Source organism: Gymnoscopelus microlampas (assembly GCF_963454915.1).
Source record: "Gymnoscopelus microlampas genome assembly, chromosome: 8".
Taxonomy (NCBI): domain Eukaryota; kingdom Metazoa; phylum Chordata; class Actinopteri; order Myctophiformes; family Myctophidae; genus Gymnoscopelus; species Gymnoscopelus microlampas.
This window is the reverse complement of record NC_139945.1, coordinates 13,923,804-13,951,476: the sequence shown is the minus strand read 5'-3', so window position 1 is coordinate 13,951,476 and position 27,673 is coordinate 13,923,804. Positions and strand designations below refer to the sequence as shown.

The window sequence follows — 27,673 nt, the reverse complement described above, 5'->3', positions numbered from 1 at the left end:
TGACATGAAAAAAAGTTTGCAGAACCACTGATTATAGCAACACAATATTTTTCAAAAAACTGTTAGGATTTAGAAGACATTTGTAGAATCCCGCAGAAGCAAAGATTTGAGTTGAAATGTTCGCTTAAAAAAATACGTATATTCAAAGATTTGCAAAGAATTTCACGATTTAAAAAAATAGCAGATCCACAAGCTCATAGCGTGGCACCGAGTGCCGCGCTATGAGCTTGTAGATCTGCTATTTTTGAATAGCCAAAAAAAAATCATAAAATGACACAGATGCGTTCCCGGTCTTAATGGGTTATAGAGCATTATGGGGAAAAAAAAAACTTTTCCACTGGTGGGTGTGTTACTGTAGTACCTGCTTACTTGACTCGCAGATCTCTCTCCACTGCAATGAGGCAGAGGAGAGTACTACTTAAAAAAAATGTCTTGTGTAAAAGAATCCGTCTGGGACTTATTTCAATGAATAAAACATCACTTTAACCAGTCCAACCAACCATATGGTCTAGTATGCTTATACTACATACAATATAACTACTGCTCAAAATAATTAAGGGAACACTTTGATCCATTAATTCTTTTGAGCAGTTTTTGTTAGCAGTATGTACACAGTTCATGAAAACTCAAAATAATTAAGGGGTCAAAGTGTTCCCTACATTTCTTTGAGCAGTATAGTACATCTGCAGTGGTTGGATACCAGATGCACTGCCATATTTATTGTAGTTAAGTTTGGACATCGTTGCAATTAACTCTCTCCATCCGGATCCGGAGAGAGAGAGACAACCATAAAAACAGGTTTGACATGTTTTATTTGACGTAAAACGAACTCATTAAAGCAAATGCATTCCTACACCAATACCTTGAACTTTTGAGGCTTAAATAACCACTGAATGTTACTGCTTTGAAGAGGGAATGCCGAATACTGATTTGTTAAACATGCAAACGTAGTTTTACTGTGGCTTGTTTAATGAATATTTTGATATTTTTAAGGGAGAAGCGTTATGATTTGAGCTCCTAAACCTTTCGGCAGACCACTGCTCTATTCAATATACTCAAGTAAAACGGTCATGAATTTAGGGCGGGGGGGGGGGGTTCTCTCATCTTGCCTGCAGTGGCAGTGAGAAGGGTCATTTGTTTTGGCTGGCTGTCAGCGATGTGATTGAAACCCTGCGATACAGTGATTCTATCCCTGCCTTCTGTGAGACGGACTCTGTCTGCCCTCCGCGCGCAGGATTAATGGCGCGGTCCCTTTGACTGATTTACTCTATGTGTGATGCAGGCAAATTGGACAGCTTGTTCCCCGATGACAGCTTCATAGACACGGGGGAGATTGACGTGGGCCGCAAGGTCGCCCAGCAGATTCCACCCGGCGTCTTCTGGAGGTCCCAGGTCTTCATTGATCATCCCATGTACCTGAAGTTCAACGTGTCCCTGGGCAAAGACGCCCTAGTGGGCATCTACGGCAGGAGAGGCCTCCCACCCACACACACACAGGTAGGGGGAGCTTCCACAGTTAATCACATATCAGTGGTGGAACAAGTACTCAGATTTCTTTGGGTTAGGTAAAAGTATTGAAATACTCTGTATTTATGTAAAAGGCCTGAATTAAAAAATTGCTCGAGTAAAGGTATACAATTATGGGCATAGAAATATGCTTCCAGTACCAAAGTAAAAGTACTATAATTTATCTACTTTTTTGAAAATAGCAGATCTTGCAGATCAACTATGTTTGAATAGACTAAGTGTACATACTAAATAATTATAGTGGATTAAACAGTAAAATATTTGCCTATGAGATGTAGAGGCATAGTAGTATAAATTATTTAAAAATTGCCATACTCAAGTAAAGAAAAGTACAGTACTGCAGTATATGTACTTATCTACCTTATCTACCACCACTGGCAGATTTCATTCAACATTGGCGGAGACTCACGTTTGTATTATCATGAAAGCCTGTAGTGTCATTGTCATTCATACATACAGTATATATCATCAAGAGAGAGAGCTCTAAATGTGATGATGCTGAGACGTGGCTTTGGCATCACTGCATGTGTTTCAAAATATATTATGTTTCCATTCCCTGTTCTGCAGAGGAGTGTAAATATCAACGTTGTTAGACAGACCGTGTATTAAACAACACACTGTGAACGGAAAGGTATTTCATAAATCTTTGCCCAAAGGATTTATATGGCAAATTCATTTGAGGATGTTCCTTAAATATTCAACGTCATCAATGAATCACCTCACAAGGTTCAGGGCTCAGGGGGGCCGACCGAGTGGAGATTTGTCTTTACACTAATTCCCCATCTATGTGCAGTACAGTATCGCATACTGTATATCGTGTGATTTATCATATCTGTCTGCGCATCCGCGGGGTTTACATTTCATCTGTGAATGCAACCACCCTGGCTCAAAGTGCGGTTCTCTTACGCATCGGGGTTTGTATTAACGTTCGCCGTGATTTATTTATCAGTCCCAACGATTACGTTTGTCTCCTCCGCCCTGTTTTTTACTCTGAAGCAAATAACCCATTGAGACCTGAAGCCGATTCTACATGTCTCCTAAATCCCAACAGTTTTCTGAAAAACGTATGTTTCTATATCAGTGGTGCTCAATCTTTTTCATGTCAAGGACCCCCAAAATTAGGTGTATTTGGCCGCGGACCCCCATCAAAATATTTTGTTCCAGGGACCCCCCAGAAGCGACGATTTGAGTTAAAAAATGTTCGCTTTAAAAATATATTTATTCAAAGATTTGCACAAATTTTCACGATTTTTCAAAAATAGCAGATCTACAAGCTCATAGCGCGGCACTCGGTGCCGCGCTATGAGCTTGTATATCTGCTATTTTTGAATAGCCCAAAGTGTAAAATAATGCTTTTTTAGCTCAAATCTAAAAATGACACAGTTCCAGGTCTTAATGGGATAAGCCAGAGCATGTTCTTTTTTTTGGGGTACTGTGGCTGATAACATATCGAGTGGCAGATGAGTGCAGAATCCCTGCCTCATGTAGATGGAAATGTAAGGCTGTCTCATCATTGGTATTCACTGAGACGCGCCGCTGATATGGAGCAAATTGGTGCAGATGTTTTTTCTTGGCAAACTCTTAACTGCTCATTTCAATTTTGATGGTCCGAAATGGGGATTCCATGTGTGGCGCCGGTACCGCGACATGATCAGAAGTCGTGCGAGCGAGCCGCGACGTGCCAACGGCCCCTTTCAACGCTCCTCTGAGATGATGAGTTATTCATGCGGGAACCCAATGATCCTCCGCTATTAAGGAGGCTTTGAAAGCACTCAGTCTCATGTGTCACCCTTAATGGCTCGTCTGCGGTTCGTCTTTATCTGTCCATCTATCTGTCTGTCTGTCTGTCTGTCCGTCTGTCCGTCTCGTCTAGTTTGACTTTGTGGAGCTGCTGGACGGACGGAGGCTGCTGGCTCAGGACGGCGTCCAGGCTCTGGAGGGCCCCGCCGCGCTGCAGCGCAGCCTGGTTCCCATCACCACTCACGACACGGGCTTCATCCAATACATGGACTCTGGCATCTGGCACATGGCCGTCTACAACGATGGGAAAGAAACGGAGACCGTCTCCTTCCTCACCACCGCCATAGGTGAGTGCCCCCGGGCGCGACCCGCCTCTGAAACCTATTACAGCAATCCCCCCCCAGTAATCCCTATAATACCCAACGGCAGCATCATGTCTTCACTCTACAAAAAAAAAAAAATGAGAAGGAAATCGGCGCCAGTCCAGAAGCCAGGAGTCAGAGCAGATTTTCTGTTGCATTTCAGCAGCTGCAGGGGGGGGGGGGGGGAGGGAGAGTGTCAGGTTAATCAAGGTGAAGTTGAAACCTATGAATTCAGTTCCATCATGCTGTGTATTAGGGCATTCACGAATAGTGATTTTTAGTATTCGAATTATTCGACCTATAAGTATTCGAATATTCGATTAATCGATTTGATTATAAAAAATAAAATAATTTAAAAAAAAAGTTTTTTTTTTTGATTTTTTTCAATGACATTGATGACTGGACTCAAGGAATGCGAGTTGACGTCACACCAGAGCTCACAGCTGCGTGTCTGCTGCAGAAAAGCCACTAAAAAAAAAAAAATCTAAAAAAAAAAAAAACTTTTTTTATTTTTTATTTTTTTTATCGAATAATCGAATAGTGGTTTGATAGTCGAATATTCGAATATTCGATTATTCTGTTAATGCCCTACTGTGTATGAGGAGAGCAGCCATTCCCAACCTTGTGGGTCAGGGCCCACTGCTGTGCCGTGAGGATATTGCAAGAGGGCCTCCAAATAATTGACAAAACACTACGATTTCCATGATAATACAAAAAAAAAGCCATGGTATTTTGTTTTTCTTTAAACCATTAAGACCTGACGCCAATTCTACAAATGTCCTAACCGTTTTCTGAAACACTTATGTTGCTATAATATCAGTGATTCTCAAACATTTTCATGTCAAGGACCCCCAAAATGATATGTATTTGGCGGCGGACCCCCCCCACCTGAATATGCTTTGTTCCAGGGACCCCTCCAGAAGCAAAGATTTGAGTTACAAATATTCACTTTAAAACATATATATATTTAAAGATTTGCACACATTTTCATGATTAAAAAAAAAATGCAGATTTACAAGCTCATAGCGCGGCACTTGTATATCTGCTATTTTTGAATAGCCAAAGTATAAAATAATGGTTAAAGTGGTTAAAATATAAATTACAGATGTTTTTCCTGGTCTTAATGGGTTAAAAGCTTGAAAAAATTTTATACCAATAAATAGGACCTTACAGTAAACTTATACTACCACAACTAATAACACAATCGATCGATCATTAATATTAACATGCTCTGAAAATGCACACGGGTGGTAAGTGGTCAGATGGGCGGGCCGCGAACACTTTTCAAGTGGACCCTGATCCAGAAAAGGTTGGGAACCCACTGCTCCACTCCATACAAACAACAATTAAAAAGAAAGAAAGAATAAAGAACTCGGCGCAGTCCAGAGCTACTGTAGGAGCCAGAGCATTAATTTTTGTTGCATTTCAACAGCGGGGGAGAGTGTCAGGTTAATCAAGGTGAAGTCGAAACCAAAGAAATCAGTGCCATCATGCCGCGCATCTGAGTAGGGCATTGAGAGATCATAATGCAACTCATTAGCCTGAGCGTCTCGGACGAATTAGGGACCCTGGCTTCCATTTGCCATTTGCATACAATTCACACAAAAAAACGATTATACCTTCCTGCCAGTGCCTGTATTTGATCACGATTTGCGTCCAATTTCCATCCACTTTCCATATATCAAAGCGGCAGACATGGGAGGTACATGTAGGGAGGGGCGGGAGGGGTATTTCTCTGATTTGACCGGCTTCTGTGTGGCACGTGATGTGATGGGATGTGACTCGCCTCTCTCTCAGACATGTGTCCCTTTTTGCAAGAGGCGAATTCACTTTTAGCGCGTACGTGGCTCCTCTTTGTTCAGCCCTAAAGGCGACTTTGATTAGCCGCTCTCCTGTATCAGGCGAGGTGCGAGAGTGGCCCGAGGTGTCGTCTTTCACAGGCGGGGGACGGCAGCTGGGAGCTGTTCTCACATGCTCTTTAATTAAAAGCTCCTGGGCCACAGTCCATCTGTGACAGGGGCCGGTGCCAGCCTGTGGATCAATGGGAGGCTGTCCTCGACTCCAATGCACATCACCGACTGGAGGAGACAGTCGAGAAATGCACTACCCGCCCCCCCACACACACACACACGCACACACACGCACGCACACACCCATCCTGCTGTGTCGACAACAGCTGCAATTCAAAGCTTAATGGACGATGCGACACAAGGGAGGGGGGCGAGGGCAGCGTGTTTGCTTTAGCTCGCCTCCACTTCTCGATTGGCTGCCTCGTTGTGGAGGCGGGAAAAAGTACTCAAAATATGCTTTACTTACGTAAAAAAAGTAGACACACATGAGGGGAGTCAGCCTGGGCAGTGTGTTTGCTTTGCCTTGGCTTCTCCTTCTCGATTGGATGCACGCGCCGGCAGTGGTGGAAAGTAACGAAGTACATTTACTCTAAATACTGTACTTAAGTACAATTTTGAGGTATTTGTACTTGTATGTGTATTTCCAATTTCCAATGCTTTTACATCTACTCCACTACATCTCGGATCCAAATATTGCACTTTTACTCCACTACATTCATTTGAACACTTTAGTTACTAGTAAATGTGTAGATTTTGATTATTATTACAAAACCTACATTAACACATTAACCGCCAAGAACATAGTCCTACGGTCTGTTAAATCCAACTGTTAAGCGCCGAGACCGTAGTGCTACGGTCCGGGTGCTTTTTCCTTTTTTTCGTTTTTTTTTTTTTTTCAATTTTCTACACGGACCATTTTCAGTGTAACACCACCGGAAGTCGGGACTATTTGCGATCCCGTTTTTGTTTCCCGTCGGCCTCCATTCTAAGGCGCACACTAAAACTCCATTTTAGCCCTGTAGTTTTTTCTCCTTGCATTTCCCATGTTAACATAAACGGTCAGAACTCAAACATGGCTGCCCCGTTTGACACGTGGTCTTGAGTGGGAGACGAAGCTAGATGTCGGCGATGTATGTAAACAAAGCAGAGATCACTTTTATGGATTTTAACAAGGTCTATGGCGACGTGAAAAAAACAAAAAACAACAAAAAAACCTTGGCACTGGTGAGTACATTCTGAGATTAGCCCTTGGCGGTGGATGTGTTAACCACTTCAGCTCTGTATACATTTCGGCCATTTGAAAATAGCCGATCTACAAGCTCACAATGCGACGCATTGTGAGCTTGTATTTTCAAATGATTTGTATACATTGGAAAACTTGAAATGAGACATTCTGTATAATGAGTACTTTTACTTTTGGTACTTAAAGTACATTTTCATACCAATACTTTTGTACTTTTACTCAAGTGCATTTTTAGTTCCGGACTTTTACTTGTCACAGAGTATTTCTACATTGCAGTATTGATACTTGCACTTAAGTAAAGCAATCGAGTACTTTTTCCACCACTGCGTGCCGGGCCTCGTAGCAGATACAGAGCCAGGAGTAGCCTGGGACCAGACCAGTCTGCCAGTGCAAACCAAAAAAAAAGCCCTCTGCCATTTGGGTCTGGCACCGCTCCGTTGTGAATCCATTTCCTGCTCCCGAAGTCATGGGTGACCAATCAGGGCCCAGTATTCAAATATATGAGACTGTAAGTGGTAGGTGGTTGTAGGTCTAACCAATTGAGTACAGAGCCATTGTTTTGATCCCGCCCCTTGGAAAAAAGAAAAAAAAAACGTTTTTCACCAGACTCATGTCCACGCAGTGATATAGTCTGGCTACGCGAGGCTAAGCCAGGAGGGGCTGATAGACAGAGGCTGTGTGGTGGAGGCCGGGAATAGGCTCTATGCACAGCAGCCATATTGGACAGAAATTGGGCCCCTTCCCTGCTTCCTTCACAGGTGTTACCAATGACACTAATGAAGGCTCTGTTCCATTTAGTGTAGCACAGTGGTTCTCAAAACTTTTTAATTTCAAGGACCCCCATAACTCTGAGAGTGTACAAATGGAACCAAATGGACCCGGGAGGGTCCATTTGGTTCCATTTGTACACTCTCAGAGTTACACCCTCTCAAGGAACCATGAGGGTCCCTGGACCACACTTTGAACATGCACAATATCAGCACCCTGACTCTGTTTGACTAGAATGGAACAGAGCCTTCATTAGTATCATTGGTAACACCTGTGAAGGAAGTCAGAAGAGGCCCAATTTTTTCTCCAAAATGGCTGCTGTGCATAGAGCCTATTGTTCCTCCATTCACGTTGTGTCTCAGACCTGATCTGCTCAGAGCAGCTCAGAGGGAGGAGGGCTAGAGGAGCCTTTTTCTCTAAAATGGGTCGCTGGTCTAAATGCCCTTCAGCAGAAATTGAATCTCACCAACAGCCTGCATCGTATATATTGAGCCATGGGAGGCTTGGACTTGACCTTCAAACGGCGCTGCCCAGGTAGAGGAATATATGCGAACCACACGTCCATTTAGAACATGAAGGCTGAAGAGCAGTGGTTCTCGTTGTGGGGTTTCTTGAGGGGGTTCCTTTTTTAACCCATTAAGGCCTGAGTTCGATTCTTAAAATGTTTTCTAAATTTTGAAAAAAATATAAAAAATATATTTTTGCACTATGAGCTTGTAGATCTGCTATTTTTGAATAGCCAAAGACATCTAAAGTGGCACAGATGTGTTCCAGGTCTTAATGGGTTAACCACTTTAACCCCCTATATCAGGGATGCGGCCCTCACCGTCACTCAATGCGTCCCTGCAGGCCATTCATGTTTATTTCGAATATGTTGATATAAACAGAATTATTTTCGAAAAACAAAGTAGTCTAAACATATCCGAAATGGTGAACTATGAACATGCAATTTACCATGTCCATGATCCACTTTAATTAATAACAGTCCACCAGTGGAGAGCACTTCACTTGTTTATTTTAATAGAAGCCTTATTAATTATAATTCTGGTGTTCATTTTTGTATATTTTTAAGCCAAGGTTACAGCAATACTCTGAAAGGCATACTCAGGAATGTGAAGTTTTGTTTAGCCGTACAGCTGTATTTAAGTTGATAGAAGCATTACTAATTGCTAAATAAAAACATAGTTACAACGAATAACAAGTGTTAATATCCCTTGTTTATCATGTGACTATTATGGGCTTTTTGAGTAATGGGGGTACTACTGGCGAGAGTGCCGATAAACAATGTGGCCCCCCCCAGAGTGAGTGCGGAATTTTGGTGGCCCTCACCATCTACAAAGTTGCCCACCCCTAGCCTGGTTTCAGACCATAGACCCCGCCCACTCTCTGAGTGGACATGCCTCTCTTGGTCTGGTGTTGCAATGTGAACCTAGGATTTATTCGGTACAAAAATGTATTGTCCAATGAGAGTCTGAGGTTGGGTTGGGGATCCCTTGTGATTGGTTTAGGGAAATTCTAAACCAGTTCTAACTGGTCTAGGGAAATTCTAATCCCCTCCCCCTTGTAATCGCCTACACTGGAGCCATTTTCACAGAAAGAAGGATAGCGACAAAATCATTTCACGGTCAGCATCGGTGGTGGCGAGGGGGGGCTGCCGGTGAAACCTCCGGCATGTCTTTACGTGAATTAATGAAAGGTTTGTTCACGTAGCCATGCCGTTGTTCATCTGGGCTGGAACGGGAGCGTCCATTACTTGGCTGCGGCTCCATGGCAGTGTGAGATGTGTCCTGCTGAATGCTCGGCACTATAGGGCTCTCTGGAGCGTGCAGCCATTTGTCCCCCCCTCCGCCTGTTGCCAGACAATGATTCATCCGCCACAAACTCGGCCTCCTGGTGCATGCATGCATGCATGCACGCACGCAGTGGTGGAATGTACACTACAGTACATGTACTCAAGTACTGTACTTTTTGAGGTATTTTTACTTTACTGGAGTATTTCCAATTTTCTGTACAACTTTAGTTACTAGTTACTTTGTAGATTTTGATCATTATTACAAAACATACATTATCCACTTCCGCCCTATATACATTTCGGCCATTTGAAAATAGCCGATCTACAAGCTCACAATGTGTCGCGATGCTACGCATTGTGAGCTTGTAGATCTGCTATTTTGATACCAATACTTTTGTACTTGTACTCAAGTACATTTTTAATTCCGGACTTTTACTTGTAACAAAGTATTTTTACATTGCAGCACGTATGTGCACCCGCACACGCTGTGGGGGGGGCGGCGAGCCATCATTCACCTGATGCGTTTACTGTTAATTGGTCTGACCCAAAATAGGTGGCTCCCTGGGCAAAGCTATTTTAAACATGTAATGTCTTGATGCTGTTGTTGAGTTATTCCCCCTCCCAGCGTGCTGGAGAGACAACATCTTCCTCCAGGTTGTGTCTGATCAGAACCTCTCCGCATGGGCTCCGCCGCCCATCCGTCAGAGTGGATGGAGCGTCCTCGGAGAGTGTGGCGAGGCACTGATTAAAACCCGCCCCTGCCGCCTATATACGTTTTCCGTCCTCCCTGACCGGGGGAGGACTTCGTACAATAGTTAGCTCCCCCGATATGAAGGGCAATGAATTTCAATGAAGCTCTGCTTGAATCCGTGATTTATGCGTTAGCCTCTTGTCTGGTAATGTTTTGCTAGGAGCCTCTGTGCTCTCTCAGAGGGAACACGGGCAATAGGCATGGTAAACACGTACTGCAGCCCTGCTAAACCGCGTCGGCATGTTGAATGAGTGCACTGCACCGGTTCAGGGTATGTTCCATTGGACGTCGGGCTGTGGGTGCTGCACAACCGTAGTAGAAAAAGGATATCGTTGTTGTTTCGGGCAGAAACCTCCTATCTCCATATTTGAACTTTTTGTGTGTTTTCGTAACTTAACGCCCTACTACAGCGTCACACAAAAGCATCAAAAGTAGCAGATCTACAAGCTCGAAACGCGAAGCGAAGCGACGCGTTTCGAGCTTGTAGATCTGCTACTTTCGCTATTTTCTCATTTGAATCTTGAAAAGTAACAGTTGTGGACATACAGTATGCGGTTTCCACCCGACAGAGACGATATGTGAAACTGTTTTTTGTTGTTTTTGTTTTGTTATAGTATAGTGCCTGGTGGTGACTCAGCCAATTCAGCGCACAGTCCCATGGTTCTTGTGAACAACGAGGTCCCGGGTTCAAATCCATCTTCTCTCCTCCTCCTCTGTATTGCCCTTGCTCTCCTCTGACCTGCAGTATATGAAATATTTGTGTTAAACTGTTGACTAATACTCAGTATCCATCTATTATCCGAGGCGAGGTTATAGTGGCCTGATGGATTGCAGTCAGGCTTTGCCCAATAATTCCTGAACACCTCATCGGTCAGCATTTCATTTTTTAAATGTATTTTTTAGTCTATCCTGTAACACGAGCCGCAATTCACAAGTGTCTCATATTTGTACTTTTGGAAGGAAATATAAAATGGCAAGCCCACCACGGCTTCTAATACCACATAAACACCTGTACTCACACATACGTACAGATACACACACAAACACACATAGTTTCCCTAGCTTTGTGCAAAAAAACAACAACAAAAACTCCTAATTGGCTGTTCTTGTTCAAAGTCAAAAGAAAAGTTGAATGTTCTTGTTGGAAGCCACCACAAATCCTCAGTGAAATGCTGACTGCCCCATAGGACAGTGTGAGCTACTACAGATGTGCCACTTCAAAACTTCACACGTTACTGTTCTTTCCTAGCCTGGGTGCCAGCCTGGTTCGCTACGTTCGGCGGATTTTTTTTTCTCTCTGCGCTTCTCAGTCTGGAATGCCTCCTATCTCCAGGAGGCGGGACACAGCAGCCAAGGTTCGAAACCTACCGTGGCTTCTGATTGGTCTGTGGTGCGGGGCGGGACAAAAAAAACGGTGTGATCGTTTTGATTCGTCATTCGTTTGAACAACATCCAATCAGCAACGACGTTGCCTAACGTAACATATGTAGTTCCAGTGTAGTTCTACAAGACGAGTCAATCGGGGGCATTCCAGACTGAGAAGCGCAGAGAGAAAAAAAAATCCGCCGAACGTAGCGAAGCAGGCTGGCACCCAGGCTAGTTCTTTCCCTGAAAGTGCCCTGAAAATGCATTTTTTTCCTCCCTGTTCTGCCCTTGAAAATCCACTGTTTTGCCCCTGAAAAGAAGTTGTCACTACACACCCCCGTTTTTCCCTTCAACAGACATCCATATACATGAGAACAAAAGAATGTGTGTTGAAGAAGGTGTCAGACTCATTATGAGGCGAAAGGTGATTTGAAGAGGTCCTTGACCAGTTGCTCAAATTAATTAGCATCATAAAAGCAGTGATCATCAAAATAATTCAGCATTTTAAATGCCCTTCTTTGTCCCTCTTATTGCCCTGGGAATCCCCTGAAAATGTACTGTCTTGGCGATGGCAGGACATTTGAAGTTTTGAAATGGCACATCTGTATATACATCCCTGCTCTAAAACCCAACACCACATAAAGGCACATTAAAAGCCTAATTTGGCGCTCCTTTGCGCGACGGTGGCGCGTGCCGAAAATCCCAGGCCTGCGAGCTCACAGCCAGTGTTGCCAGATCTGCTTATTATAATTTCCCCCCCAAGGTTTTATTTGAAAATAGCTCATCTACATGCTCACAACGCGTCGCATCGCGACGAGTTGTGAGCATGTAGATCTGCTATTTTCAAATAGCTGATGCATATGTTTAAAGTGCTCATGTGGCCCTTAGTCGCTTCTTTTGGGCTTGTTTTCCTAGACCTGGTTGCTTGTTTCTCTCACAGAATCTGGCAACACTGCTCACGGCGCGTAGGCGGTGTTGGAAAAAGTACTCACATTTTCTACTTAAGTAAAAGTATCAATACTGCAATGTAGAAATACTCTGTTACAAGTAAAAGGCCTGTGTTCAAAATGTTACTTGAGTAAAAGTACAAAAGTATTGGCATCAAAATATACTAAAATTACCAAAATTAAAAGTACTAACGTTTGAAAATAGCAGATCTACAAGCTCACAACGCGTCGCGATGCGCCACGTTGTGAGCTTGTAGATCGGCTATTTTCAAATAGCCTATATATAAAATTGGGCTAAAGTGGTTAATGTATGTTTTATAATATGATAATTTAAATCTACAAAGTAACTAGTAACTAAAGTTTTCAAATAATTGTAGTGGAGTAAAGGTCCAGTAAAAGTATTGAACAGGACAGAGTGAGCTACTGTACATCCCCTCACTAAAACCCAACTATCACAAACGTTACACTGCAGCCCACAAATCCACCCACTGTTCCCTTCTCTGTGCGTCTCTCTCTCTCTCTCTCTCTCTCTCTCGTTTCATTCTTTTCCTCTCTCTCTCATTCACACTGTCTCTCTCTTTCCTCCACTCCCTAATTCATTGGTTGCTCTCTCTTTCCTTTGTGTGTGTGTGTGTGTGTGTGTGTGTGTATGTGTCTCTCTCTTCTCATGCCTCTCTTGCTGCTGCGCCCTCGGTGATGATTGACTCTCCGGGGTAAAGGGAAGCTCCAGCCGCGGCTCACATTTCCAACCCTCTGCGGAGGGACAACAGCTTCTTTGTTCCACAAGTTCTGCCTCAGAGCTTGATGCTCCTTCTGTCGCCTGCAGGAGCGAATTTCGTTCTCCCCCCCCCCCCCCGTTTAATTCAGGTTGTGTTTGGTATTCGAAGAGCGTACCGCTCGGCCTTGTTTCACACTAAGGAAACAAACATTTCGTCGGATACAAGCTAACTAGGAGCGATAATTGGTTGCATGAAGAAGATGTATAAATCTATTAATCAGTTTCGACACAGTGACATTGTTCGGTACATGATGTGGGCGGAGAATGATGAGAATGATGCACACGTTGTGGCTGCGCGTGTGGCTCTGTTGTGCTGGGAGAATGTTAATTTGAAGAGAGAGACTCGGTATAGCATAAATGTGTCTTGGCACCAACACTTCCACACTGAGATGTAATGCCAACTAGAAAGGTGCTCTCAGTAGACCGCAAACCTCTGCCAGGAGGCATGCCTGATGCTGTGATGGCAATGTTATAGGGGGTTGTGTGCGTGTATGACAAGGCACGGTGTAATGGGGGGGGGGGGGGGATATTACAAAGGACTATCATTAGATTATTACGGTACAACCACCAGGTTGTATATGGAGGCGAATCTTTGGACAGTGAACACATGGGAAAGTATTGTGTAGCATGTTGTCTAGGAATAATTTGACATTACAAGTTTATAGTTTAAAGTAGGGTTAAACTAAACAATTTAATTGATTATTAAAAAATATCCAAATGATTAAATAAGTTAATCAGACTATTAATTCAATTTGTTTGTGTCAATCCGTTGATATATATATAGGAAATAATACAAATTATTAGACAAACGTGCTTCTCCATTATTCGATGAATAATCGATAGAATAATCACTAAGAAAATAACCGATAGTTGCAGCCTTATAGCCTAAAGACCATATTCTAACTTTTTTTTCGTAAATTAACGCCCTGCTTGATTGTACTACAGCGTCACACGAAAGCATCAAAAGTAGCAGATCCACAAGCTCGAAACGCGGCACAAAGAGACGCGTTTTGAGCTTGTATATCTGCTACTTTTGATATTTATTAATTTGAAAGTAACCATTTTGGACATACAGTACAGTATGAGGTTTCCACCTGACAGCATGTCCCCGTGAAGCTCAGTAGTGGTGACCGCGGGTACCTAGCGGTCACATAACTGCCATGACTCGGCATGAAAGCGTTTCACGTGGACATGCACTACCGCAGTGAAAAGCAGTTTCAGCTGTTCTGTCTTGAGACTTGGCAAGTGTAAAATAATGTATACAGTGTATTATAGTTCTCGGAAACACCATCAAAAACTGTTCAACATGTGTTTCGGTGTTCGGGCCTCTGACAGTTTGGAAAATCCCATTATTTTGTGCTTTGTGCTGTGTTGTTTATTTATTTATTTTTGTACATACTCGTATTAGCCACAGAATAGCCTGTTTTTATATAGGTCAGAATGCCTTGTGCTGCAATGTGCATAATGTGACACGGGAGTCTTGCGTTTGGGTTCGTCTTGTTGGCTGCTCTGCCACTTTTGCGTTTGTTTGTTTTTTCGTCAGAGGAACATCAGAGCCGTTCAGCGAGCTATCACCACACACACACACACACACACACACACACACACACACACACACACACACACACACACACACACACACACACACACACACACACTTGGCAGAAACGCAGTGGCACTTGAGAAAATGCTTCACAGAGAAATTCTAACGTTGAAAAAGACTGCAGTCTGTTCCTGTCAGTGTCATTAGCATACAGGGATGAAAAGCAATGCTTGCAGAGAGCAAACAAGTGGGAGGAAATGGTTTTCTTTTTTATTTCCAAAACACGTTACGCTGGGGTATACTGGGCTGTGTCACGCACCACAAACAGCTGATCTGCAAGCTCACAACGCGTTGCATCACGACGTGTTGTGAGCTGTTAGATCGCATATTTTTTTAGCGCGTGACACCAGTGTAAACCAGGCTTTACTCAGTCTCCTGACTCTGTGATTGCTCTCTCTTTCAGATTCCATAGATGACTGCCCCAGTAACTGTTTTGGGAACGGCGACTGCGTGTCAGGGACGTGCCACTGCTTTTTAGGCTTCAGAGGGCCCGACTGTGGACGCGGTGAGTCAAGCCAATTTCTCCCACAATGCCTCTTCCTCCTTCTGTCTGTGACTCATGCGAGTGAGTCAGCACACAATGTAATTAGAACGTCAACGAGGCACGACACATGCATTGTGTAAACGCTCAACACTACACTGTCATTTGCAGTTAAATTAAAATGTTTTAATTGCACATTGTCAGTGTGTGGGTAAACACATTTAATATGTTTTTCAGTTAATCATAGGTCCAATAACTCTTGTGTAACGCAGGATAAAACAAACATTTTAGCCATTAGAGTAAAAGAAAAAAAGTCTTTATTCCTACTTGGCTAATTATGTTAAATAAATTTCCTGTTTTGATTATGTGTTCATCAGGGTAAAATTGGGAACAATGATCAAGCAAAAAATGTATAAACGTGGCTTGGGGTGTCACCCAATCCTGAATGATGAGTGGTTGACAATAATCGATCACAATGTAGGCGTTGATTATTGTTGGTATCAGCTAGGCCCTAGGGTATCTATCCCCTCGACAAGGCGCTAGATAGACCCTGGGAGATGGATTGCTGAGTGCCAAACCTATCCCCAGCTCTCACAGTACCAAATGTAACCCAATTTATATTTACCCAAGCTATGCTACTCATATGCGTTGTTGTAGGTGGTGGTGACCAGAATTGAACCCATAGCCTTGCTATTCAAATGCGAGTGCTCTACCAACTGAGCTAACTGCACAATGAGAAATGTGTTAATGACCAATTACAAAAGTACACTGTATAGAATTAATAAATAAATAATACAAATATATACATTTTTATTTCAACTCTCCTGCTGTGTGATTCAGGTATTGGGTTAAACATGAAACGAAATATTGTTGATACATTTTTATGCACAGACAGTGTTTCCATGTTTGTGCATCACTACAACCCACAGCAGCAGGCTTAGAGTGTTGAAACCATAAAATAAAGCAATCAACGTATGGTAGGTGGCGGTTACTTATGTTCCCATGGTCCTAACAAAGAGTCCTGACAAAGGGTCCTGACCCCAAATCAAAGCAATCGGGGTGTGGTTACATACAACTGGGGAACATGGGACGCTGGGAACATCACTTGACAACAAGGCAGGAGTGCTGAAAGCAAGGCCTTATAGAGGCTCCTGAGGAACGCCCGAGCAAGCTGCTAGGCGAGTGAATGCCCGCACCAAGCAGCCAATGGCCTTGCGCATTAACTAGCTAACTGTCCGATTTGGCAGGCTGAGGTGGACGGATTATCACCTGTTACCAAATTTCACCAGTACTTGACAATGAGGTGCACATTAAGCTAGCTAACATTAGCGGGCTAGATGGCAACATAATATAAACGTACTGGCTGCAAGTGGGAAACATTAAACCTTACCTACTGTATATGGGAAACATACTATGGGAAACACCCTGCGAACATAAGACCAGGGAGAAATAGCCGCTCCTGTAGGGGGGTGCATTTCGCCTTTCCGACATGTCGCCTTTCCGACGTTAACGTTACGAACCCTATACCTAACCCTAACCCTAACCCTAACCGCACGCGGAAGCCACTAGTCGGAGTGGCGAGATGTCGGAATGGAGAGCACCCCCCACCGTAGGGTGATATATAGTCTCGCGTAGCCATGCAGATGATCAGAGATCTCCGCCTACTGATTATACATCTGGGAAAATCTAAATTCAATGTATGGGCTTGAAAAGCGGAGGAACCAGCGCAAAAAAAAAACCTACGGCCACTGTTTTGGAAACCAATCCTGATTTTAAATGACCTGAAGGACCCCATTAAAGTCTTTGCATTGGTTCTGCAATGCCATTATGTTTTATTCCACCTGGTTTTAGCCCCTACAGTACATTGAATTTAGATGTCACCTGAGTTATCAGTATGCAGAGTTCTCTGATAGTCTGGCTATATGCGACACTAGGTGTTAATATTACACCCAGTGTCTGCATCTTACCATCTGTTATGCTAGTGATGATTTTTTTTAGCTTTATCTAATAGCTCATTACATTTTAATTTGGCCATTAATTTCAACAGGCGTGCCACATTGTGAAGCTATCGGGACAAATTATGCTGTCTGTTTTTTTATTGCAATCTGGGTCATATCGGACGGCGCGGACACAAAACCCCATTCCGAGGAAAAAAGTTGCACATGCAGCACTGACTGCACCGGTAGGGGAGGCTGGTTAGCATTTCAGTCATGACTAGAGACCCCAGTGCACAACAATACATTATTATTCTTAGTGTAGGGAGGCCATTCAAGCGGATGTGTGTGTGTGTGTGTGTGATGCCGTCTGCTCTTTTCAAAGCCGCCTGTCCGGTGCTGTGCAGCGGGAACGGCCAGTACCTCAAAGGTCGCTGCATGTGCCACAGCGGCTGGAAGGGCTCCGAGTGCGACGTCCCCACCAACCAGTGCATCGACGTCACATGCAGCGGCCATGGGACCTGCATCGTGGGCACGTGCATCTGCAACCCCGGATACAAAGGGGAAAACTGCGAAGAAGGTGACCTAACCCTCTGATTCCATGAGTTTTTATAATCTATGACTGAAGCCTGATTTATGATGATTTTCGAGCTAACCACACTTGATGATGGGGTGCGTTGTTACTAGGTTGAAAAACTGTTCACTTCATCGTGTGATGCAGTAGAAATTAAGGTTAAATAAATGCATCATTCCAATCATTCAGGCTCTGGGCTCTCACACTGCATGCAGAAGACAGTTAAATGAACACTCATCATTTGACTGTATACTGTAGTTGAAAGCCCCTGTTCTCTAAATTGTAATTTTTCAAAATTGTATTTTGTTATCCTTGTAAATCCTTGTTTTTCACTTAAATTAAGACCTGAGGCCGATTCTTAGCTAATGTCTTCCAAATCCCAACAGTTTTCTGAAAAACATATGTTTCTATATCAGTGGTTCTCAAACGTTTTCATGTCAAGGACCCCCAAAATTATATGTATTTGGCCCGGACCCCTATCCCAAAATATGGTGTTCCAGGGACCCGCAGAAGCAAAGATTTGAGTTAAAAGTGTTCGCTTTAGAATAATATATATTCAAAGATTTGCACACATTTTCACGATTTTTCAAAAATAGCAGATCTACAAGCTCACTCGGTGCCGCGCTATGAGCTTGAATAGCTAAAGTGTAAAATAATGCTTTTTAGCTCAAATAAAAAAATGACACAGATGCGTTCCAGGTCTTAATGGGTTAAAGCAATCTTATAAGTAAAGTGACATAATGTCTTATTATTGTACTATTTACGTTTATGGCATGTGGATAAAAACAGTAATATGAACATTAGGAAGACGTAGAATAACACGATTATTTCGAGCATTTGCCTCGATTACGATTGATGAACAATGAGTATTATTTTTTGAAATAGTGAAATCGCGTGAGCGGCACCATTGTACAGCGAAGTATAATTTAGCTTGAGGAACCGTACAATGGAGTTCAATGGACAGGTGGCGCCATCTTGAGAGGTTTTTGCTGTGGGGTGGCGTCACATTCAAGTTGTTATAATCAGACTTTTTTTTCCCGTGTCGATTTGTTGATATAACGGGGAAAGACTGCTTCTCCATTATTCTATTAAACTACCTGACGCTTATTGTTTCTAAATATCGGTTTCGATATATTTTTTGGGGTTAATTGCCCAACTCTAGGCGCTATCTGCCCCTAAAAACATCACACGCCCTGCACCGTCCTTTCTCTCCTACCCACGCTACGGATGCATGGCGGATCCATAGCATTTAGATTAATCACACGGAAAACAAACCCATTCATCGTGTGAAATCCAATGAGGTGGAGTCGCGCCGAGACCAAGCCTGATTTCAATCCATTAACAGCTCTGCACATTAGCGATGTGGGATAAGGCTGCTGCGCCAGATAAGATTGAAGAAGCCATTGTGTTTGTCAGCTCTTGAAGGCTCTCATTTCAAGATGAAAAATGGCCCTGGGGATTTTGATAAATGGGGGTTTGTGACATCCATAGGCCCCCATTCTATTTTGGTGGGCAGTGGCTGGGCCGTACGGACGGGATGGGGAATGCGGACCAGGGCCCTTTAACATTTCTACCTTTCTTCCCCGCGACCTTCAGACGCTATGATTAATTGCCAGGAGAGAGTGCCTTGTCAGTTAGCCTCTGATCCCTGTGCCTCGCTGCCCAAACCATCTGCTAAGAGGCGAGGGATCTTGTTTGTCTCACTACGCACGGCCCCCTTATACCCATTTATGTCATGGTAAAGGCGAGCTGCCATGCCTTGGCCCTGCTGCTCCCAGTGGCTAGACATTATCGCTTTCCTGGCGCCTCATTTGCCATCTGTGTGTGGTAGGTATTGTGTTGTTTGAGCGGGACAACCGTTTTTTTACACACCTCACCACACACGCACGCACGCACGCACGCACGCACGCACGCACGCACGCACGCACGCACGCACGCACGCACGCACGCACGCACGCACGCACGCACGCACACACGCACACACAAACACATGGTTGTGTTACTATACTATATATACGTGAGGACATTTACATTTTTAGTCGACGATATAAATGCAATTTGTCTTGTCTTTCTTGTCATTTTCTAAGCCTAATCTCCCTAATTGCAACCCTAACTTGTAATTTCTCTATTTCTCAAATTCGACTGTACTTGTGGGGGACATTTGGCCGTCACAAGTATAGTAATACAAGTACACACACACACACACACACACACACACACACACACACACACACACACACACACACACACACACACATTCTCTCTCTCTCTTGCTTATTTAGCAACGTGTCAAAGGAGCCGATCCCATAGAAAACAGCCATTCACTTTGCATTTGCATAATGTATAAATTGAAATGATGCATCTTTCAGTGCTAATTGGAAAACTCCAGATACAGTAGTGGGAGATCAATGGCGTCGTTACGTTAGCCACAGTGGTCTTCTAACACCCTGATTGTCAATTTCAAGGGCCCCCAGTTTGACACGCATTAGGCCACAGACCCCTGTTTGATACCATTTGGATCTCTGGGACCCCAATCTAAACTGTAAAATCCTCAGTGTTAATTTAACTCTGAGAGTGTGCAAATGGACCATAAACTATTGATCATTCAGCTGGGGAGCCCCGGGGACCCCCAGGGGTCCAGGGGGTCCCCAGATAAATGATTGATAGTTAACAACCAAATGGACACTTACAGGTCTGTAACTCTGAGAGCGTACAAATGGAACCAAATTTGTACGCTCTCAGAGTTAAATTAACACTGAGGATTAGTGTTGATTGAGTCCTACAGATAAGAAATCATATCATAATGGGGGTTTGTGGCCTAATACATATCAAACTGGGGGGCCTTGAAACAAAAAAAAAGCTTTACAATCCCTGTTCTAAGAGGATGTAAACAGGAGGGGAGCGTGCTGTTTGGCGTGCTGGGGGGCCGTCCTCCCGTCTTGTGGGAGGAAAATCTCATTACAAGGATGATAGGACTGTGCCAGCCAGGACGAGCGTGGGCAGTACCCACCACGGCGGGTTGGCGCATTCAGGCCCCCCCCCCCCCTGTGAAAAGGAAAAGAAAAGAAAAACAGGTCGGGCTGGCACAGGTCGGGCTGGCACAGGTCGGGCTGGCACAGGTTGGCGCTTAGCCGGCTCAAACCGCAGCGGAGCCGAGGGCCATGGCCGCTGGAAAGACATAAAAAGCATAGTCTCTCTCTGTTTACCTGAAGCTGTGTCTTTGAATGTGTTTTTTTCTTATTTTCTCTTTGTAGTGGACTGCCTGGACCCGACGTGCTCGGGCCGAGGGGTGTGCGTACGGGGAGAGTGTCACTGCTTTGTGGGCTGGGGGGGAGCCGGATGTGACAGTCCCCGGTCCTCGTGCATGGACCAGTGTTCTGGGCACGGAGCCTTCCTGGCAGACGCCGGCACCTGCAGCTGTGATCCCAACTGGACCGGCCACGACTGCTCCACAGGTGAGTTCTGAGCTCGGATGAAACACCACCTGGGTTTGATTTGCTGGGGAGGGGAGGGGAGGGGATGCGGGGGATCCATGCTTTTGATATCTCCCTCTCTGGTTAAGTCATTTTTATGGCCGGTGCGGGATATGTTTTATTCCTGCTTTTGGTCAGACTGAAATAAATACATGCATTGATTATATCACACTTTAATTCAAAAGGTTTTCAAAACATTACAAATAAAATCCCAAATTGCGAAAATAGCTGATGGACAAGCTCTGTATATGTTTGTGTTTTTAAACACATACAAAGGGGAAGTAACAGAAGATTTCAATGCAGAATTTATTTTACGATGATAATGCTGCTCCATGTATCTCATTCTGGACACTCCCATGATGCAATAGAATCCTGAGTGTTTGAGGAGTCAGGGTCACATTTTTACATCTGAATTTATATTTTATGGCAGATAAAAATGATGAAACGATTTCATTGTTGATGTAATCATTCCAGCTATAGATAGTGACGCAGCATATCCTATGTAGCTGATGCTCCTTGGTGTAGAGAAATGTGAGAGCCCTTACCTTGATCTGACCCTCCCCAAGTGGGTGGAAATATATAGCATGCTATAAAGTATTTTCTCTATACGTCTGCAGATGTACTATAGATCTAATGGTGGATCTCTCCATCTCTATGCCCTACAACAAACAAAACTCCTTCATTCAAGCAATCCAATCACATTGATCTCTCTGATAGCTCTTTGATTGCCCCCCCCCCCCTCTTTCTCAAAACAAAACTTATTTAACCGCCTGATTCATTGACACTTGGGTAATTGCATGGCCTTCTGCAGATATAAACAATTGTGATTATGCCGAGAGAAAAATGCTGCTCATAAAAGCGCCAATTATTCACATCAATGATCAGTTATAGCTCCACAGTCTGTGATAAAACGCCACACAGTTGTTTGCCCTGGTCTTGTTATCTGTTTTATCAATGGCTTCACCTTAAACAGCTTCATTTGGAGCAGAGTGTCTCTGCTTAGGGTGACCTATTATTTTCAAAAATATTTAGTTTAGTTTTAGAGATATTTGTCTGGACTCAGTGTCGGGATTCGGAACACCCAGCTTTGGGACTATTCCGGGCCAAACCGGGACGTCTGGTCACTTTATCCCTGCCTGAAGTCCCAAAGCCTAAAATCTCCCTTGGCTGAGCTGTAGATGTTTGGTTACACATGGTTATTCAGCAGCTGTAGAAGTAAGAAGAAAAGTATATCATAGAAATATTGTCAGAGGCACGGTCTCATGCAAGCTAATGTGCTTTTTCCAGTTCTTGCTTTTCTCACTTTGACACAATAAACGCTTACAGTTGATGACGGCGCGTCCTGCTCTGGAGGTACTTGTTCCCATGCTGTTACCGCAATCGGTCTGCAGGGAACGTTCTCACTTGGGCAAGTGCAAGACACACTTTCCTAAGCTTCGCCGTGCCATCTTCGATGCTCTAAGGATTAAGAATGGAAAGACAACATAAAAACACTGCAGCAAACGGATTGAGCCTCGACACCACACCACAGCTCACTCTTTCATTTTTACCTTTTACCTCTAAGCGCATTGTGGTGCTGTGAAGTCGGCACTCCAAAACAAAGCTGTAAAGTTAGTCGTTGTTGTCTCTCGTGCTTCGTCAAAGGAAATCGCTGCACGTGTTTAGTACCACCGATGGTGGGGAGGCACATGGGGGGAGCACGTAAAAACTTGTCAATACTTGGTTGGTGTGCTTGAACAAATATGAGAAAGTCTTTCCATCTTGCCTATCTCCCCATTTAATAAAGCCCATTGGGAGCCTGGAAACGCTTCTGTATAAGCTTTTTTTTTTTGCAGCCTTAGGCAAATTGAAGAAGCTCTCAGACTGGCATACTTATACATGCTTATGTAAAAGTATGTTCATGTCAAAGGCTGGGTGGCTTTTTGCAGTGGATCACAAGCTGTTTTTAATTTCAAGGAGCCCAGTTTAATATCCATTAGGGCCATGGACCCCCCCATAACTCTGAGAGTGTACAAATCGATTAGTTCAATTTGTATACTCTCAGAATTGATAAACATAGCTGGGGACCCCCTAGAAAGCCCTCAAAGACCCCCCCAGTGTCCCCGGACCCTACTTTGAGAACCATTGGCCTAGTGCCTCGCAAGATCTCAGATTACAGATGGTCACTGCAGCCATTGTCTGTCCATTATCAGTTTCATGCCCTGGACCTGGTTGCAGCGTAAACATCTACTTGGTCATGCAAGTTTGCCTTGGGTGAGCGCATCAGTGAAGAGGAATACTTTAGCAACACTTTCTATTTATCCGTTGTCGATACAGCGCATTATATTTTTCATGGATCATACCATTATAACACACGTCGAAGTGACTGCTGTGTGTGTGAAATAATAATTGATATGTGACATTCTATAGTGCATTAAAAGCAATCATACGCTATAGTTCCACATCACCGACAACATAATTAGTCTGCAGCTTGTGTAGTGTCTTTATAACTTGCCAGGTTTGGTAGTTATAATTCACCACTGTTGACTTATTTTTATTCGCTTTGGCATTATTGTTCTACTGTGTTATGTTCCCTGAACATACTGTATACTGTACTGTTCAATGTTAGACGATCCATGTATATCATAAGCTCTCAACATGATGATGTTAGTTAGATCAATGTTTTTTACAAAGATGAAGACATCAGCGACACATTGTCTAGTCCAGTGGTTCTCAAACTTTTTCATGTCAAGGACCCCCAAAATTATATGAATTTGGCCGCAGACCGCCATCTCAAATATTTTGTTCCAGGGACCCCCAGAGGCAAATATTTGAGTTAAAAAGGTTGTCTTAAAAATATATATATATATCCCAAGGTTTGCACAAATGTTCACGATTTTTCAAAAATAGCAGATCCACAAGCTCATAGTGCGGCACTCGGCACGCGGCAAATCTGCTATTTTTTTTTTAATAGCCAAAGTATAAAAGCTTAAAATTATTGTGACGCTATATTAACACATTTTGCTGGGGACCCCCTGGAACCCCCCCAAGTACCCCTGGGGGTCCCCGGACCCCACTTTGAGAACCAATGGTCTAGTCCAGGGGTAGGCAACCTGCGGCTCTAGAGCTCTCTCTCCCGTGGCTCCAAGTTGCTTGGGCAAAGAAGTATGCAAAGGAATAATAATAAGAGGTTTTCTTTCTGTTTTGTTTTTTTTACTTTAGGCATAAAGTTAAGTTATTAAAGTTAAGTTATTAGTAAAAAAAAAAGTGTCGCCCATACACCAGATAAAAATAAGAAACTAATCATTGAAAGAAAATAAAGAATTTATTAATGCTTGTTTTGTTTGCTTTCACCACCAACGTTTCTGGCTTAGTTACTGGTATACTTGATCTGCTTTGAGAAATACAATAAACAATAAAAACAAAAATATATTGAAACACCAGAAAAAGCGCACAAAAAAGCCGCTCGAGACAGGTGGAAGCAATCTAGATTTCACCTATATAGTACAACAACAAAAAAACTAATTTTAGCTGAGAAATAGGCCCCGCAGTCGCTCAATATTGATCCATCCTATCCAACTACAATGACTAGTTTAAAAGTTTGGTAACAATATTTGCGAGCTTCCCTCCAGTATAGGGGAGTCTGACATTTTACTAGTCCCCACTAAAGTCAAATGACTCACAGGCAGGTAGGAGAAGTGCAGAGAGTCTGCGTTAGTCGCTGGCCGTTCTCTGATGGTTCTGATAGGTGAACACATCTGCCCTCTGATTGGCCGTCACTCGACTCTGCTCATTTGCATGAAGTTGAAAACCGTTCACAGTGTGGTGCCTAAGAAGGAGCAAGCCGTCTACACTGGTTCTCAACTTCTTTTTTTCTTTTTTGGCTCTGGGACCCCAATCTATAATGTAAAAAAATCCTCAGTGGTAATTTAACTCTGGGGGCCCTATTTTTTGCGCGTCTTAATTACCAGGCCTTAAGGCCTGGAGGCGTGGCCAATGCTGTTTGGCCACTCAAAATAGCGAAAAAGCATTGGCCACGCCTCCAGGTCTTAAGATAAGACCTGGTCATTAAGACGCGCAAACTGTGTGGTTACCGACCAGTAAATGTCCATTTGGACCGTTGGCGGTCCCCAGACCCGATGTTGAGGACCAGTGGTCTAGAAGCGGGTTTGTGTGATTCATATTTTAGGCAAGACATGACGTCATCAACATGACATCATCAACACGATGTCAGAGATCCACATGGAAGCCACAACGTACTGCAGAGGGGAGGCATCTCTGTCATTTTAGATTTCTTTGGCTATTCAAAAATAGCAGATATACAAGCTCATAATACGCCACCAAGTGCCGCACTATGAGCTTGTAGATCTGCTATTTTTGAAAAATCGCGAACATTTTTGCAAATCTTTGAATATATAGTTTTTAAAGCAAACATTTGTAACTCAAATCTTTGCTCCTGGGGGTCCCTGGAACGAAATATTTGACAAATGTTCGCTTTAAAAAAATATATATTCAAAGACTTGCTCATAGCGCGACACTCTGTGCCGCGCTTTGAGCTTGTAGATCTGCTATTTTTTGAATAGCCAAAGAAATCTAAAATGACACAGATGCTTTCCCTGATTGAATGGGTTAATAACTGTTTGTATGTGCATGTCGTTTGCCGTCGGGCGTCTCGTTGTCCCATGTCGCTCAGGGAGTGTTACACTGTAGTGTTACACTGTAGCCCCGCTACCGTTGGAAATGAATGACTGCTGGTGGCTTTGTGTCTATGTTGTCGATGCTGGTGCGAGCGCAGGGTTAACACTGGGTGAGCAGGAAGAAAGCTATCTTGCTCGCGAGGCTTTATATAGGCCAACATAGTGAAATCCTCCCATTGCTTTCCTTTAGACAATATCTTTTGTGTTGGTATACGCATGCAGTATTCCTGAAGTAGGATTTGTAGTTAAGCAGTGAGCGGGGCTGCGGAGTGTCCTTTATATTCTGAGCAGACACGCTGACCCATTAGGTAATCCAGGGGATTTTCAGGGAAATGGGTAGTTACTTTGAGCTCCTCCTGTATGGAAGTAGTAGCTCTGTAAATGATGATAAGTTGTCTCTTTATCCTCTTTTATCCCACTCATTGTAAAGTTTTTTGTGGTCCAATATGGCACTACATTATGTGGCAGGGTATTACAGCCGGCAGCCCATAACCTCAGAAACTAGGCGAGGGAAAAAGGGGGGGGGGGCAGAAAACTTTCAGCATCTGTCTTTTCATTGCACTCCTGTAATTTCCACCTCCCCGGAAAACTTCTACGCCAGCGGCTCATTTTCGCAGGTGGCTTCGCCCCTGCCTGACCCGTGCTCCGAGTTACAAGGCTTCTATGAGCTATAAAACACCCTCAACGCGCGTAGTTTTATGTCCTCTTATTTGTGGTATTGTTGTGCCAGTTTTGGCCATTCTTGCACCCCGAGGGAGGTTTGTTTACAAGGTCCTTTAGAGTAAATGATAAGGGCTATCATGGGGATGGGAGTTTTTGGTGGTCATGGGTAAATGAGGGTTTGCCTGCAGGCTTGTAATTGCATCTTCAAGGTTTCTCCTCCATTCCAAGCATAATAGACCAGCGTTTCCCAAGCAGTGGGTCGTGACCCATGTTTGGGTCGCGGACCAATTTGTATGGGTCGTGAGTAAATATCCCCTTTTTTCGTTTTCCTACATAAAAAAAATGTAAACATATTTTTAAAGAGTTTAAAAAGTAAAAAAAAAAAAAGGTCACAACTTTTCATCAATTAAAAACAATTCCATCATTTTTCAAAAGTATTTTTTGCAATGTAGCTGACTTGCAAGATATTCAACGATGCATTACTCATTGTGTTAGAGTTATGAAATAATTCATCAACATAACTTAATCGGTTATCAAATAATCTTGAAGCGGTTTTCCAATATATATTTTTTTATTTAATTTCTTATTTATCAATGAATCAACACGAGAAAAACAATCAATTTTCTTTTTTTTTAAAAAGTTGACTGAATCGATTGACGTCTGATTAACCACATAGCGAGCATGTACAAGCTCACAACGTGTCATACTCCGAGCTCGTGGATCTGCTATTTTCATTATTTATTCATTTTTATAATTGTTCTTTGCAATCGAGGCAAAAGTTTGAAATCCTTGATCCTGATCCCTACTACAACATCCATTTACGTTGGCCTTTTGTGTGTGAAACGCTGTTCATGTCTATAGAAAACACCCAAATCCCTCCACTGCTGATGAACGTGATTGATTGATTGCTGGACCTTTATCAGAGTAACTACCTCCACAGCGTTACGTTTACATATGCTTAATGAACGGCGGCATCGTGTTGTTGCACGCGCGCACACGAGCGACCCGACGGGGCACTTAACGAAACCCTGTTAAGATGCCTCTAAATTAACGGTTACACGTACAAATGAGGACCTCTTTGCTTAATTTAACAGCGCCTTACTCTGTAATTAGCAAAGAGGGGGAGGAGGACTTTTGTTTTTCTGA

At 43.4% G+C, this 27,673-nt stretch overlaps 1 protein-coding gene across 1 annotated transcript in view; it reads left to right on the top strand.

The window, feature by feature from the left end:
- tenm4 (teneurin transmembrane protein 4) overlaps nt 1–27,673 on the top strand; it is a 359,498-nt gene that overhangs the window by 159,668 nt on the left and 172,157 nt on the right. Inside the window, 5 exon segments of the mRNA XM_084064566.1 lie at nt 1,283–1,497; nt 3,401–3,614; nt 15,130–15,231; nt 17,527–17,721; nt 20,970–21,170. Of these exon segments, the coding sequence (XP_083920692.1) occupies nt 1,283–1,497; nt 3,401–3,614; nt 15,130–15,231; nt 17,527–17,721; nt 20,970–21,170 (927 nt within the window).